Raw genomic sequence first — 17,158 nt, forward strand, 5'->3', positions numbered from 1 at the left:
ACTTCTTGCTAGTTGAAATGAAAACTCTTTTGATACTGAAGGAAAAATGACCATCTTTACTTATTTATTCATTCTTCAGCTATTTCCTGAGGACCTACTGTGTGCTGGGCTCCATGGATTCCACAGAGAGGGAGCAGACCTGGAGCTTCCTTATGTCTTTCTGTTCTAGAATTTCACATAAATGGAATCACACCATATATACTCTGCTGGCTTTTTTTTACTTGGCCTGGGTTTTTGCGGTTATCCATGGTGTTGGCATGTAACTCATTCCTTTTTAGGCTCTGTGGTATCCCTTTGTATGGCTGTATCACAGTTTGCTTATCCATCAATTTGTTTTTTTTATTTTTTAGTCTTTTAACAACTTTTATTTGTGACATACAGCAGCATTAATCATCTTTATCATGTTGTACATTACGTCCCTAGTACTTACCTAGCATTTTAAATTAATTAATTAATTAATTAATTAATTTTGGCTGTGCCGGGTCTTAGTTGTGGCACACAGGATCTTCGTTGCAGCATGCAGGATCTTTAGTTGTGGCACACAGGCTTCTTAGTTGCGGCATGTGGACTTCTTAGTTGTGGCATGCATGCAGTATCTACTTCCCCGAACAGGGATTGAACCCGGGCCCCCTGCATTGGTAGTATGTAGTCTTACCCACTGGACCACCAGGGAAGTCCCCCCATCAACTTGTTGATGGACGTTTGGGTTGTTTCTAGTTTGGGGATTATGAATAAGTCTTCGGTGATCATTCACGGGCAAGTCTTTTTGTGCCCATTGTGCTCATTTCTCTTGGGTATATACCTGGGAGTGGAGTTGCTGGTCAGAGAGTAGGTGTGTGTTTAACTTTATTGGAAACTTCTAAGCAGTTCCCCAAGGTGGCTGTGCCACTTGGCTCTCACCAGCAGTTCCTGAGGGTTCCTGAGTTCCTGCTTCTCTGTGTTTCTGTGGGAGCTGTCCTCACAGTGTCCCTTGCCCTTCCCCTGTTGGACCCCGACATTCAAATTTTCCTTCTTTCTCTCTCTCCAGGTGCTCAGGACAGAGCCAAGGGAAATGCCGACTTGGTGAGTCTTCATGCGATTTGGGGCCAGTTGTGTTGGCTTTGGGTTCTTCTGCTCTCCACTTCCCAGATCCTTTCTGCAGCTGTGTCAGGAGCCCAGGGAACTCAGCTCAGCTGGAGAGAGGGTCCCAGTCCCAGGCCTTCTACAGAACCCTGGCCCTGGTACAGCTCTTCCTGCGGCAGATAGTCTAACTCTGCTCTTTCCTCGTCTGTGAAGTTTAGATCTAACGAGGGTGGGCACCAGAATCGGCTGCAGCAGCCACCCCAGACCAAGTCAGTCTCTGTCTTAGTCACAGCATTTATCGTGTGACTCCTGTGTGTCAGCCCTGGGCTTCGTGCTAGGACTCCTGGGAACAGACCCCTCGAGTTTCTAGCCCTCATGGAGCCATCAGCCTAGCAGAGGCTAGTCACACAAAGAAATATATAAGTATAAATACTGTTAAGTACCATAAACAAAAAGAACAGGCTGCTGTGAGAGAGAATTACTAGGGAAACGTTGAACCTCTGGAGGAAGTGGCCTCAGACTCTCCGAGGGTGGCCCGGGCGAGAGTCTGCTGGCAGATCTGACCACACGATTCTCAGGTGCTTCCCTGGACTGGGCAACCTCTAGGTCCTTTTGGGATGAATGTCTAGGGGAGTTGGATTTCTAAGCTAGCAGCTCCTATCCCTGAATACTGCGATGGGAGCTAGTCTTCGGTCCCAAGTTTAGCTGTTCATCTGTCACACAGCTAGTACGCACCCTACTCTTCCTCGCGGTCTGGAATGCTGGGTGTAGATCCCAGACCCCTCCTTCAGAGGGAGGCAGACTGCATGCTCGGTCCCATCTCTGAGTGAAACACAGGGGGTCGCCTTCTCTCCCGAGGAGTGCAACGAGACCCCGGTTTACGTTGGTCCCCGTGCTTGGGCAGGCATACGTCCTGAACGCAGACCCCTGTGGACACTGCCTCATTATCAACAATGTGAACTTCTGCCACGAGTCGGGGCTCAGGACCCGCACGGGCTCCAGTCTTGACTGTGAGAGGATGCAGCAACGCTTCCACTTGCTGCATTTCATGGTGGATGTGAAGTGTAACCTGGCTGCCAAGGTACGGTCCCTGTGCACAGAGAGAGATGGGGGGCGGGCGGGGTAGTGTCCTGCGAGGGGCCCTGGGAACAAATGACTCCCCAACACGAGCCCCTTCGGTCTGTAGGACCGTGAGAGGCAGTATGGTTCAGTGGTTACCAGTGCAAGCTTCAGACTCAGAGACCCGGGTTGAGGACTGGCTCTCCCACTACCTGTGTGACTCTTAGCTTCTTTGTCGAGACAGCGAGAACCATGCTCACCTCCTAGGGTCATTGTAGGAGTAAATAAAGAGTGCCTAGCCCAGCATCCCTTCCCCAAGGATGGTGGCTATTGTGATTGCTGTGACTGTCATTACTTCACTATTGGCCCTGGGAGCAGGGGGCCGGCCCGGGACAAGGACCTGATCCGTCAGCGGTCTGGCTCACCTTCAGCCCTCTCTTGTAGCAAATGGTCCAGGCTTTGGTGGAGCTGGCACGGCGGGACCACAGTGCTCTGGACTGCTGCGTGGTGGTCATCCTCTCTCATGGCTGTCAGGTAGGCGGCTTCACCTCCTTGGGCAGGTGCCTGGGAAGGCTGCCCTGAGAGGCTGTGCAGAGCCCCATCCTTTCCTGTGTCCAAGACACCCTGGCCCTGTAGGAAGAGCCGCGGGGCCCCGTCCACCTCTTGTTGTTTTCTCGGGAGCCATTTGCCCTCTGAGGGGTTGATGCTCCTCCTGGGTGGCACGGTGTCCCTTGGAGAAGCTGTCTGGGAGAGGCAGGAAAAGACAAGCTGAATTTTGTTCAGAGCTGGGCTCAGCTCATAAGAGCTCCCAGTTCCTGCCTCGGTCCTGCTTGGTGTTGTTCCGGGCCGTTTGCTGCTGGCTGGGAGTCGGGACACTGGGACCCACTCTGGGCTTGGCCACTAATGTGCTGGGTCATTGTGGCCACGCCCCTCCCCCTTCCTGGGCCTCAGTTTCCCCATCTTTTGAGTTGAGGGGTTGGACAGAACAGAGGTAACAACCCCTATGGGTTGCACAGTGTTTTCAAAACTGGCAACTTTAGCACAAATATCAGGATTTCCAGCTTCTCTTGAAAAGCCCCAAAGGTCTGACCTTATCAGGCCAGCATCCTCATGGAGCAAAGCTCTGGCCTTTGGCAGGGCAGGGGCTGCCCGTTTGGTTCTTTCATTCACAGTGTGGTTCCTAGACCGGCAGCCTGGGCATCACCTGGCAGCTCTCGAGAATGCGGACCCTCATTCAGAGCCTGCACCTTAACGAGATCCCTGTGCACATAAAGTTTGAGATGAATTAGTCTAGAATAGCAGTTCTTAATGTTTCACTGCAAGAGAGGTGCCTGAAGGACCAGACTGCTGGTCCCACTACAAGGGATTCTGATTTAGGAAGTCTGGGTGGGGCCCAGGAATTTGTATGTCTTACAAGTTCCCAGGTGATGTTGATGCTGCTGCTTCAGGGACCACACTTTGAGAGCAGCCGATCTGGAGGGAGCTGCCCAGTGTCCTCGAGTTAGGCTATCTGGTGCTTATAGGCATGTGAGTTTCAGACCCCTGCAGTAGAGGTGGACAAGGGGCTGCCCGGAACCGACCTGCTGTAACTCAGCCTTGTGCCCCTGGGTGCGACCTTCTAAATGCTTGGCCCCCACAAAGCCTCTGAACAGGCTGTTGGATTCCTACCCTGACTTCTTGGGTTTGTCACCAGGATTCATGGTTTTCTAGGCTAGCCACCTCCAGTTCCCGGGCGCTGTTTATGGCATGGATGGATATCCCGTGTCTGTCGAGAGAATTGTGAACATCTTCAATGGAACTGGCTGCCCCAGCTTGGGAGGGAAGCCCAAGCTCTTCTTCATCCAGGCCTGTGGCGGAGGTAGGCCAGTCCTCAGCCTCCCTGCCCCTGTGAGTCTAGTGGGGAAGCAGCCACCGCCTCTTTCCTTCTCCATTGCTCCTCTCGATGTCTCAGGGGTTGATCCAGGCAGCCGGGGGCGTCCCAAACATGGTCACTGCTCTCCGAATGTGGCACCTCCATCTAGCTGGAGTAGCTTCAGCTCTGTCCAGCCTTTAGAGGTTTGTGTCTTCCGTCTCACAGTGCCATAGCATCAGGGGATCATTCAGCTGTGGCCACTTCAACCCCAGAGACTTGGCAAAAACAAGCAATGCAGAGGAGAGAGAAAACCTCTTTCATTTTCCTTATCATCATTCCCCTGACCTCCATCAACCAGACTCCCTTCCCCCTTTCGCAGAGAAAGGGAGGCCATTGCTGAATTAACTACTGGAATTCCCAAAGGCTTTGGTTCTGGGGATTCAGTGATTTTTAAGGATTATTTAGATTGTTTGTAGTTTTGCTATATGTCCTGATTTTAAACCTGAGCCCTACTTCAACGTTACCTGGTTTTCTTATAAAATAAAGAAGAGGGAAGAGAGAACAACATTGTGTGTCCTGGATTATGGGACATGATGGCATCTCCAGGGGTAGGGATGTCTGAAAGGCATATCACTTCCTTGTCCCTTGGTATGATCTGCCAGAGAAGCGGGTATTGTTATAGCATAGAGCTGTCGGCTTGCATGCCAAGTGTGCACACCAGTGACCTGTAACGTGGACACCTGAGGCATGTTCTTCTACACACGGTGATTTGTCCCATACTATTCCATATTGGCGGGGGAGTCATGGGAGAGATTGTCTAGGAGGGCAGACTCTGGTCATATGATTCATCCAGTAAGTTTATTGACCACCTGCTGTATACACCAGGCTGTAGAGATGCAGAGGTAGGGTCTCTGTCCCCTGGAACTTATAATTTGACGGGAACTGTGTTAAGTCACTATCATGACCCAGGCCTATAACTTGGCCACGAGGGATGGAGAACACTGAGTTAAATCCTGCGTTAGCTACTCCCTGCACAGCCACGGGCCAGTTAATCTCTAGAAGTATTGGCAAATAGGGATAGTAACAGAGCCTAGCTCTTAGTGTTACTATCTCTCACATACTAATCAGTGTGGCTCTTTTTTTAAAAAAAATATATTTATTATTTATTTTTGGCTGCGTTGGGTCTTTGTTGCTGTGTGTGGGCTTTTTCTAGTTGCAGCGAGAGGGGGCTACTCTTCGTTGCGGTGCGCGGGCTTCTCATTGCGGTGGCTTCTCTTGTTGTGGAGCACGGGCTCTAGGCACGCGGGCTTCAGTAGTTGTGGCACATGGGCTCAGTAGTTGTGGCTCGCGGGCTCTAGAGCGCAGGCTCAGTAGTTGTGGTGCACGGGCTTTAGTTGCTCCGCGGCACGTGGGATCTTTCTGGACCAGGGCCCGAACCTGTATCCCCTGCATTGGCAGGCGGATTCTTAACCACTGCACCACCAGGGAAACCCTAGTCTGTCTCTTAACACACTTAACACGTTGCCTGGTTCATTTTCCTAACTGGAAAACTGGCCTCCCTCCTCCTGCTGACCCCAGAGGACTCAGTGTCACATAAAAGCCCCACCCCTGTCACCAGCGCAGTTATCTCAGAGTGATGATGACAGGTAGATGGAGAGGCTGCTGTTCTTGGGTTGAAATCCTTTGTAACTTGTCTTTCTTCTTATGATCCTGAATGTGTGGTCAAGTGATGTTCTTACTCAGAAGTGCGTGGTCCTTCTTTCTCCTGTGAATCAAAGGAAAAACAGACTGAAGGGTGAGCTGGGATGCCAGCTTTCTGGGGAAGATAACTGGTCTTCTGGACCAGGACCCACCCCACAGTCCATTCTCAGCAGCGAAGGAGGATCTTTGTGGTGTTACTCTTTGGACTCCTTAGTGGGGCCGCTGGGCCCTTGATCTGGGCCCGACCTCTTCGCCTCCCCCGCCTGGCATGCTGTGCCCACCCCAGCGCTGCTCAGCCTTCCCAGGACACCAGGGTCTGGCTTACTCCTCAGGCTTTCTATGTGCCATTCCTCTGCCTTGTCTCCTGGCCACCTCTTAATCATCCATCCTTCTGGTTACAGCTTATTGTCACCGCTTCCAGGAAGGCTTCCCTGAACACCTCCTTCCTTGCAGAAAGTCAGGGTTCACGCCGGCTGTTGTGCTCCTACAGCCCCCGTTCTTTCCTTGTCTTTGCACTTTCTCCTTGCATTCAGATGGCCTCGTCCCCTGGTCAGCTCTCTGAGGGCAGAGCCAATCACATCCGCCCTGCAGCTGGGTCCCCAGCCTGGCACAAAGCCCACAGTATACTTGCATCTTATGTGCATTCTAATTGTTTGAATTTGAAATAGAACCATATAAAAATAGGGTTTGAAGTAATGTGGACTCCTGCCATTAAAAACAAAACCAAACAATTCATTGACAACAGCAGGATTCCAAAGCTGGAACGCAGTGATTAAGGTGCCACTTTTGGAGCGGCAGTCTCTGCTTAGCTCCCTGCTGCGGGATCTTGTGTTTAACGCTGTTGCCACATGGTGGCGCCACCATCAGCTGAGGACAGAAATACCCAAATGTCAGTGACTGTTGTTTGGTGTCTGGTGACTGGTGTCATGTTGTTTACAGGTCTCTGAATGTCTGCCCTGGATTTTGGTGACTCTTGTGTTGCTATTTTAAGATTCATTGTTGTTACAATTTAAATCAATTAAAAAATCTTCTAAATGTCATCCGCCCCTTCGTTAAGAGGTAGTGCAGACACCAACACCGAAGAACGTGCCTCAAAGTCAGTAACTTTGGTGTGAAACTTCAGTGTTAGCATGATGAACTCAGCCAGAGCTGAGTGGCGTAAATTTTGGGGTGACCCCTCCAGAACTTTAGAAATCATGCTGAGAAGCTGGAAAGGAAGAATAATGTACGATAGTGGTTGTGGATTTTATGTGCTGAGGGAACGGCTCCTCTTCCCACTGTGAATTCTTATGGGATGTTATTCTTCCTTGTAGGGAGTTTTGAATCAATAAGGCTCCTTAAGAAGAAAGCAATGGCTTAAATGCATAACCCATAGGCGAGGCCTTCCCAGCAGATTTGTAGGAGAATGACACGTGGATGGAGACACAGCCAGCATCCCCTGTCTGACCCCTTCTTCCTCTGACCCCGATCCTCCCCTCTCAGATCCCATCATCCCATTTTCACAGGCAGCCCCCACCCATCTCCTTAGGCCCTTCCTACGGCATCCCCCACTGAAGTGCTCCATCCCCCACTGCACCCTGCTTCCCCGGGCAGACCCAGTGGCAGCCCCAGATTCCCCTCTCAGGTCCCCTCCCCTGTCCGACTTCCCCTAGGACAGATTCGAGAATCTCCACCAAGCAAACAACCGGAAGCAGTGACCTGAGACAGCTATGCCAGAGTCCAGCTTTCACAGATCTAAGAGGCCCCCTTGGCAGGCTTGGGAAGCAGCAGGGTAGTTGAGAGGCGCAGAGTCCTGGTCCCCTGCGCATTAGGTGTGAGATCACAGACAAATTACCGAGTTTTCTGAGCTTTAATTGTATGCGGTGAGAGGTCAATAGATTTTTTTTTTAAGGTTTTATTTATTTATTTATTTTTTGGCCACGCTGCACGGCAAATGGGATCTTAGTTCCTCGACCAGGGATCGAACCCGTGCCCCCTGCAGTGGAAGCACGGAGTCTTAACCGCTGGACCGCCAGGGAAGTCCGATCGGTAGATGTTGGGGTTATTAGTATGGGGTTTCCAGAACCGTCTTTGTCCTGTCTCTGTCCCCTGTGGATGGGACCCCAGCTTCCCTGGGTGAACTGTGACCTCCCTCCCTCCTTGCTATTACCCACCGTGGATCTAGCCACACAAACCCTCCAGCTTTCCTGCCCAGAGACCTGTCCGACAGGTGCTGTTTCTCCCACCAGGATTGCTCTCCCTTCTCACATGGGAGCCTGGGTCATAACCGCCTGCTCCAGAAACCCTCCCCTGCGGAACCCCGGGCCCCTCGGCCCTCTGCCTGTCTTTGCTGAAGCTCTTTTCAGCTGCTTCCTTTCTGAAGTAACACTTTGTACTCTGCAGTGAGCTCTGCTTTGGAGGAACTCATCCCAGGACATGTCCTGCAGCGTCACTGCCCCAGTGACTCTGTGGCTGAGCTGTGTGTGGCCCGAGTCCTGCCCTGACTCCTAACCCTCTGTTTTCCAGGCCTGCCACTGCTCTGGGGCAGTTTGGGTTTTAAAACAGAAAAGACAGAAAATATGGCAACTTAAAGAAAGAAACATCCAGAATCCTACGAGCCCGACATGGCAGCCTCATTTTGCCTTTTACCTTTGGATCTTGGCCGAGGGGCGCGGTCTGCATTTCTCATTGAGCCTTATCCCTGAAGCACCACCCCACGTCTCCACAGTCTCCACTGTCACTGTTCAAATGGCTTATGATCTTGCATTGTAGTGATACGCACTCACTCACTAAACCATTCCCTAGTGTTGGCCATTTCGGTGGTATCCAATTTTTGGCTCACATGACCACCAATGTCTTTGTATTGAGGGCTTTTGGCTTCACTTGAATTATTTCCTTAGGAAATTACAGAGTCAGGGGTGTAAACATCTCCATGGATCCCATTACCTATGACTTAATGCCTTCTCTGGTTTCCATAAAAGGGTTTGAGGTAACTTAAGGAAGTACAAGTGATGTAGTAGAACAAAATACAGAGAAAAAGAAAATAAGGAGGAAATAGAAATGCAAGGAAAGAAGAGGAGTAAGTTTGGCATCTAGAAGTGCATCTCGTGAGGTTCTGCATGCTTGCTAGAGGTGGCCCGCAGATTGGCTTTGTGCTTTCCAGCCGCTGAGGCACGATAGGGTGAGGTAGAATCGCTAATAAGATCCACCTTATTTGGTACTCGTAAGACAGAATTGCCAAGAATGGCAGTTTTTCTCCCCTGGGTTGTCTTAATAGGGGACACTGTAAGATAGTGGACAGGTGCCGCAACTGTATACCTACCAAAAAATAAAAGAGATCAGTTTTATATCTTTTGTTTTTAAAAAATTTTATCTATTTGGCCGTTCCGCACAGCATGCAGGATCTTAGTTCCCCAGCCAGGGATCGAACCCGTGTTCCCTGCATTGGGAGCACGGAGTCTTAACCACTGGAATGCCAGGGAAGTCCTTTTTTTAAATTAAAAAAAAAAAAAAATCCAAGTCTCAATGTAAATTGAGGGCAGAGTTATTTCAGTTTGGGTGTTTAGCTCCCCAGACAGGATCCCATCTTCTTCTTTTGTTTTTGGCTGCGCTGCTTGGCTTGCAAGATCTTAATTCCCTAACCAGGGATTGAACCTGGGCCCTCGCCAGTGGAAGTGCGGAGTCCTAACCACTGGTCCACCAGGGAATTCCCCCATCTTCTTATTTTCTGTCTTCCTCAGTGCCCATGTTGGTGCTCTGTACCCCAGGGGTAGTCCGTGTGTATGTGTCTCTGCCATCTGTGTCATAAACCATGATTTTAAAGAAGCCTTTATCTTAACCTGAGGAAAATCCTCACGATGCCCTGATAAGGGAATAAAGCATGATTAGTTGAACCTGCAAATAAGCAGGTAAAAACAAAACACAAAAGATTGGAAGGAGGTGCAGCAAACCATTAGCCATGGTTGTCTTTGGCTGCTGCCAACATGGCCAGGCTTTGTTTTGTTTTGAATCATAATGTTGAGATTTAATGTGTGTTTGGGGAAGAAGCCACAAATATGGTTACAAAAAAACCAACAGGACAAAATGATCAAAATGCATAATAATTGGTCGGTAAACTCATGAGATCAAAAGTAGTTCATGCTGGGATTCCCTGGTGGTGCAGTGGTTAAGTATCCGCCTGCCAGTGCGGGGGACACGGGTTCGAGCCCTGGTCTGGGAAGACCCCACATGCTGCGTAGCAACTAAGCCCGTGTACCACAACTACTGAGCCTGCGCCCTACAGCCTGCAAGCCACAACTGCTGAGCCCGTGTGCCACAACTACTGAAGCCCGTGCGCCTAGAGCCTGTGTTGTGCAACAACAGAAGCCACCGCAGTGAGAAGCCTGTGCAGCGCAACGAAGAGTAGCCCCCACTGGGGCTTCCCTGGTGGCACAGTGGTTGAAAAGTTCATGCTCATTAAAAAACAAACAAAATCAAAGTCCTCAGAGGTGTATAAAGGTGAAAAGTCAAAGTCCCGGGCCCATCCCTACTCCCATTCTTGTTCTTCAGAAGAGCCACTGTTAACAATTGGTGTTTCCTTCCAGACTTTTCTCTTTCTCTCCTGTCCATTTATCCATCATATCTATGCCAAACAGGTCATACGTTATATACTATTCTGTGACCTTTTGGGGGGTAATTTTTTCTAATTTAAAAACCTTGTGATAAAATACACATAACATTTCCCGTGGTAAGCAGTTTTAAGTGTATAGCTCTGGAGTGGCATTAAGTACACTCACCTTGTTGTGCAGCCATCACCACCATCCATGTCCAAAACTCTTTTCGTTTTGCAAAACTGAAACCCTGGGGCTTCCCTGGTGGCGCAGTGGTTGAGAGTCCGCCTGCCAATGCAGGGGACACGGGTTCGTCCCCGGTCCGGGAAGATCCCACATGCCGTGGAGTGGCTGGGCCCGTGAGCCATGGCCGCTGAGCCTGCGCGTCCGGAGCCTGTGCTCCGCAATGGGAGAGGCCATAACAGTGAGAGCCCCGCGTACCGCAAAAACAAAACAAAACAAAACAAACTGAAACTCTGTACCCATTAAGCACTAATCCCCATTCCCCGTTCCTCCAGCCCCTAGTAACCAGTATTCTGTTTTCTGTTTCTATGAATTGGGTTACTCGAGGCACCTCATGTAAGCAGAATCATGCAGTATTTGTCTTTCTGTGACCGGCTTATTTCACTCAGCATAATGTCCTCGGGGTTCATCCATGTTGTAATGTGTCAGAATTTCCTTCCTTTATAAGGCTGTATAACGTGACTTTTTTCTTTTAATCTATATGCTGTTTTAATTAATTAATTTATTTATGGCTGCGTTGGGTCTTTGTTGCTGCGCGCGGGCTTTCTCTAGTTGTGGCGAGCGGGGGCTACTATTCGTTGCGGTGCGCGGTCTTCTCATTGTGGTGGCTTCTCTTGTTGCAGAGCACAGGCTCTAGGCGCATGGGCTTCAGTAGTTGTGGCCCGTGGGCTCAGTAGTTGTGGCGCATGGGCTCAGTTGCTCCACAGCATGTGGGATCTTCGCGGACCAGGGATTGAACCCATGTCCCCTGCATTGGTAGGCGGATTCCCAACCACTGCACCACTAGGGAAGTCCCAGTGTGACTTTTTTTTTTTTTTTTGCGGTACGGCCTCTCACTGTTGTGGCCTCTCCCATCGCAGAGCACGGGCTCCGGACGCGCAGGCTCAGCGGCCATGGCTCACGGGCCCAGCCGCTCCACGGCATGTGGGATCTTCCTGGACCCGGGGCGCGAACCCGTGTCCCCTGCATCGGCAGGCGGACTCTCAACCACTGCGCCACCAGGGAAGCCCCCAGTGTGACTTTTTAATGACATAAAATTTAGCATTTTTAACTATTTTAAATTGTACAATTCGGTGACGTTAAGTACATTCACAATGTGTGTGACCATCATCACCATCTAATTCTAGAACATTTCATCTTTCCCCAAAAGAAACTCCTTACCCGTTAGCAGTCACTCCATTCCCAGCCCCTGGCAACCAATCTGCTTTCTCCTCTCTGGATTCACCTCTTCTGGATATTTCATATAAATGGGATCATATTCTGTGGCCTTTGGTGTCTGGCTTCTTTCACTTAGCATGTTTTCAAGGCCCATCCACATTGTTTTCTGTATCATTACTTCATTCCTTTCTAAGCCTGAACAATATTCCATTGGATGTTTATACGACATTTTGTTTATCCATTCACCTGTCTTTGGACACGTGAGTGGTTTCTAGCTTTTGCCTGTTGTGAATAATGTAATGAACGTTGCTGCACAAGTTCTTGCTTGAGCACCTGGTTCCCATTCTTTTGGGTGTATACCTTGTAACTTATTTTTATAGCCGTTTTAAACATTTCTGCATTCTTGCCCTCACTTCTAGCTTTACTTAATGAATGTGGAAAACTCTTGTTATAGTAAAAGTAAAGCTCCTGTTTTGGTTTCCTGCCCATGTTTGTCCAGCACTAGGCCCCTGGCTCGAGAGGAAACCAGGCCTCTCAGGCTGGTGGCACCAAGACGTGGGAGCTCTGGTCTGGGTGTTTTCACTGGCAAGTGTTGTCTGTTTCTGTTTCCTGCAGAGCAGAAAGACCAGGGGTTTGAGGTGGCCTCCACTTCCCCTGAAGACAGGACCCCTGACAGCGACCCTGAGCCAGATGCTACCCCGTTCCAGGAAGGCCCAGTCACCGTCGACCAGCCGGATGCCGTGTCTAGTTTGCCCACACCTAGCGACATCTTGGTGTCCTACTCCACCTTCCCAGGTGAGTGGATCGTGTGAGAGCTTGTCCTTCCAGCCAGCAGGTCCCCCCATCTGCCCTAGAAGCAGCTGTGTTGTGAAGAAAAGACCTGCGTGTGAGACTTCGTTCTGCCTCTCGAGACCCTGAGTAAGTTACTTCACCTCTCTGAGCCTCAGCTCAGGGTGAGGCAGTCAAGGTTCCTAGAATGCAAAATGTAAGGAAGCATGCATTCTTGCGTTGGTGTGCCTCACTGGCTTCACCCTCATCCTGGCCCTGCCTCAGTCTTCTCATCTTTAAAATGGGTATATTCATTGTACCTTTTTAACAAGGTGGCTGCTCCCCCACTGAGCACAGTGCCTGGAACATAGCAGGTGTGACAAGTGTTAGTTTCTTTCCTTTCTTATCCCTCGGGAGAGTCACTTGACTTCTCCGAGCCTTGGTTGCCTTGTCAGGAAAATGGGAACCGTGACCAAAGTCACAGGGTAGTGGTGAGGATGAAATAAGATCACGATGGGACAGAGCACAGAGATGTGGGCTGCTGCTGGCTGTGTACATGAGTCAAAGTGTGGAGGTGAGCCCATCTGCATACGTGGGGAGGGGCAGCCTCCCAATGAAGTTCAGCCTTTCTCCTTCGGCAGGTTTTGTCTCCTGGAGGGATACCAAGAGTGGCTCCTGGTACATCGAGACCCTGGACAGCATTTTTGAGCAGTGGGCTCACTGCGAGGACCTTCAGACACTCTTGCTCAGGGTGAGGCTGGTGGGAGGGCCAGTGTGTCCTCCCCAGGGCAGGTGGTGGGGCTGAGCAGGGCCCCAAGCCCAAGCCAGAGGTTTCTTCTGCACTGGGCTTGCCCCGAGAGTTGATGCTTTTGCTTCTTCTAATGCGGGAAATTACTGCCTTCAGTGACATTTGCCCGTTATGCAAAAGACTGCTTTCCCCAGCCTCTGAGGTCCCAGGCTGACACCTCAGTGCGCCCACTGATGGGGCCAGTCCTCAGCGCCAGGGTGGGATGGCCCAGTGCCTGAGCGTGGCCATGAAGGCAGGTCGCGGGGCCTGCACCCTTTCCCCACTGCACGGCCTTCTACTCTTGACCCTCGAGAATCATGAATCCTTTTAGTGTCTCCCCTTCTGGAAGGCCGCAGTGAAAACAGGGAATGACAGCCGGATAGGGCCCCACTCAGAGCAGTTACTCAGAGCACGCATGGGCCCCTCCTGCTCTGCTCAGGTATTTTGTGCCGTGAGAAGGAGCTATAAGGGCTGGGACCTCCTCCTGGGGAGGCTCTGGCTCTGAGCTTTGCTGAGCAGAGGAGAGAAGAAAAGCAGGTGCAGGGCCACCACGCAGCCCGACTCCAGGGGGCGCCATGAGCCATGGCCACGGATGAGCAGGTCTCAGAGGCAGCTGGGGGCCCATCAGGGCTAAGCAGTGCACTCGGCTCCTGGGCCCAGTCTCTTCTCTCAGCTTTCCTTCATGCAAACCTTTCAGTCTGATTTGAACTTTGTGAATTTCTGAGTTTTGAAATTCTGAATTTTGAGTTTTCTAAACTTAGAGTTGAGATGCTTGTTCTCTAACCCCTCCCCCATCCCCCCCCCCGCCCAGCGCGCGTGTGTGCACACACACACAGACACACACACATACACACACTCAAGGAGGCTGCAGCTAGAGTTTTTTTTTTTAATTAATTAATTAATTAACTTATGGCTGCATTGGGTCTTTGTTGCTGCAGGTGGGCTTTCTCTAGTTGCGGTGAGCGGGGTCTACTCTTCATTGCAGTGCGTGGGCTTCTCATTGCGGTGGCTTCTCTTGTCGTGGAGCATGGGCTCTAGGTGCATGGGCTTCAGTAGTTGTGGCACTCAGGCTCAGTAGTTGTGGTACACGGGCTTAGTTGCTCCGCGGCATGTGGGATCTTCCTGGACGAGGGATCGAACTAGTGTCCTCTGCATTGGCAGGTGGATTCTTAACCACTGCTCCACCAGGGAGGTCCCTAGAGTTGTTTTTAAAGTTCTGACTTGGTGGGGACCTCCCTGGTGGTCCAATGGTTAAGACTCCGTGCTCCCAATGCAGTGGGCCCGGGTTCGATCACTGGTCAGAGACCTACATCCCGCATTCCACAATTAAGACCTGCGCAGCCAAATAAATAAATAAAAATAAATAAAATAAAATTCTGACTTGGTGGACGCTCCCCCAGCCCTTCTTTGGAATTCTTACTTCAGTCAAGAGAACTCATAGGCCTCCCTGTGGTCGTGTTTTCACAGGTTGCTAATGCTGTTTCAGTGAAAGGAGTTTACAAACAGATTCCTGGCTGTTTTAATTTCCTCCGGAAAAAACTTTTCTTTAAAACGTAATGAGGCTGGGGTCTCTCACCCTGCCTTACCTTTCACCCCCAAACCTTCCTGCTCCAGCCCTGGTGACGGCTGAGGCCTGGACTTTCCTACAACTGTGGCTGACACCCATTGAAAGATTCTGTAGCCTGTAGAGGTCTGCTCTTTCCCCCCCCGGGCTGCAGACAGGCTCCTAGCAGCTTTCAAACTGGAGCCGAATGACCGGCGATGGAGGAAGGAGAGCAGAATGCCGTGGACACCACAGGGCTCTTCGCCAGTGGCCCGTTCCTGCTTAGTGGCTGTGGCCTGTGACCTCTGTGTTTTCTCCACATCAGGGCTTCTCAACCTCAGCACAGCTGACATTTGGGGCCAGAGAATCCTTAGTTGTGGGGCCATCCTGTGCACTGTGGGATGTTTAGCAGCATCCCTGGCCTCTCCCCACTAGATGCGAGCAGCACCCCTTCCCCGAGTCGTGACAACGAAAACTGTCTTCAGACGTTGCCAAATCTTCCTGGTGGGCCCCCGCTGGAGAACCACTGAGCTACAGGACATTTTGGTGACAAACAGACCAGCATCTCTTTTAGGTCAGCAGTTTGGGGCTGCTAGAGTCTGAAGAGTTAGAATCTGTGAATCTTAAATGAAGTTTCAAAAATTATCAAGTTTTGTCTATACTGCAGTGTTCTTAAAAACAAAACAAAACAAAACCTTAGGTGAATATGGACTCTCTTTCACCTATTGCCCCCCCTCAGTTTGCTCTAACTCTTTATTCTTCCTTATATAAAGGGGACTTCGGATTTTTGGGAAACATTTCCCCAGCTCTTATTTCTTTTGACTTTCCCCCCTACCCCATCACAGGAAGGTGACTGGGGTGGGAGCCGTGTGTTCAGGGAGGTTAAGTCACCTGTCCAGGGAACACAATTAACCAGTGGAGAGACCTGGCCAGGCCCAGGTCTTCTTGAGTCCATCCCGTCCCTCCAGGTGCCTTCCTGGCTGCAGGACCCACACCCTTACCCCCGCCGCCAAGGCCTTTAAGCTGCCTCGACCCCAGCCTGTTTCTTGCTTTCAGGGCCCTAGATATGAGGACGATTTGCTAATAAGACTCTCACCAAGATGTGATTTATGTAGTTGTCACTTTATTATTATTTTCCTCCTGTGACCTTTCCAAGTCCGAAACAGTCCCGGGGACTTCTGGTGGTTAGTTATTTTCAATCACCTGCAGGACACACACAAGAAAATAATCCGGTTAACCCAGCAGAGCAGAGCCTTGCTTTCAGGTTCCCAGCTTTCTCCCTCCCGGCTCCGCGCTGCCCGTGTGAATCAGGCGGCCCGCGTTGAAGCAGCTCTCCCTAGGGGCTCTAATGATGCTCCAGAGAAAAGATGTCATCACAGCTTTACACTGACCTGTTGGGGCTTCCTGTAAAAAGGAGTCTTAGCCTGGAGTTCAGTTTGGACTTCAGGGCGGGGGGCCTGGGAACTCTTAAAAAATTATACGCCGAACGTACGGACGGGCATGTTTGTAGATTTCGTTTGTTTCTCAAAAGGTTTGAGAGCCCCTAAATTGGTAACAATCCCTGCTGTTGTCAAGGCACCATCACGTGCTGGGAGTGGGGCTGTAACCCGTTTTCAGAGGCGGTTTGGCATCTACTGAACATCCTAACATGCCGACTCCGTGATCCAGTGACGCTGCTGGATCTCTGTAGCATAGATGCTCTCATCAGTGTGCAAGGATATACATCCAAGGATGTTCACTGCAGCCATGTGAGAGTGGAAAATAGGAAACAGATGAAAGCGTCATTCATTATATTCATACTATGGAATTTTATTTAGCTGTTCAAAAGAATGACATAGATATACGGGCTCACATGTATAATATGATATGGTGTTAAGTGAAACGACGAAGCTGCAGAGCAGTAATGGAGAGTCAAATCCTATTTTTGGTTAGAAGACAGTATGTTTATATGTATGTACATAGATATTTTATAGATGCACCGAAATAAATCCAGAAGACCACACACCAAGCCATTGGCTATGATTATCTCTGGGGGGGTAGAACTGCAGATGTCATACAAGGGGGATGTCTGCTTTTTTCCTTGATATACTTTTAATACACTTGCTATGCTTTTAGTCTTTTTGCCGAGAGTGTGTATTACCTCCTAAACTAAAAATAAAAGCACAGCTGGTGAATGCTAAAGGTTCATGTACTGCTGTCATTCAGCGAACACCTGTTGAGAGGATGAATGCCCTTGGCCACCTGTCTCCTATCGCTTCTCAGCCCCTGACCTTGGCTCGTCACTTGTCTGGGTTTGGAACTCCAAGCTACACACGGTGTGCCCCTGGGCTGGGACCACTGCAAGGCTCCACTGGCCCCTCTGCAGTTGCCGGGGCGGCCTCTACCAGAGGACAGCTGGCAGCTTGGCTCTGCTGCTC

General features: G+C 50.3%; 1 protein-coding gene across 1 annotated transcript in view; it reads left to right on the plus strand.

Moving 5' to 3' along the window:
* CASP9 (caspase 9) overlaps positions 1–16,922 on the plus strand; it is a 31,114-nt gene extending 14,192 nt beyond the window's left edge. The window contains exons 4-10 of the mRNA XM_024749993.1: positions 1,028–1,062; positions 1,967–2,143; positions 2,566–2,655; positions 3,832–3,979; positions 12,259–12,438; positions 13,053–13,162; positions 14,666–16,922. Of these exons, the coding sequence (XP_024605761.1) occupies positions 1,028–1,062; positions 1,967–2,143; positions 2,566–2,655; positions 3,832–3,979; positions 12,259–12,438; positions 13,053–13,162; positions 14,666–14,755 (830 nt within the window). The 3' untranslated portion in view covers positions 14,756–16,922. The remainder of the gene's footprint in view (positions 1–1,027; positions 1,063–1,966; positions 2,144–2,565; positions 2,656–3,831; positions 3,980–12,258; positions 12,439–13,052; positions 13,163–14,665) is intronic.
* The last annotated feature ends 236 nt before the right edge of the window (positions 16,923–17,158 follow it).

This window comes from Neophocaena asiaeorientalis, unplaced genomic scaffold, assembly GCF_003031525.2.
Source record: "Neophocaena asiaeorientalis asiaeorientalis breed wild unplaced genomic scaffold, Neophocaena_asiaeorientalis_V1.1 scaffold275, whole genome shotgun sequence".
NCBI lineage: Eukaryota > Metazoa > Chordata > Mammalia > Artiodactyla > Phocoenidae > Neophocaena > Neophocaena asiaeorientalis.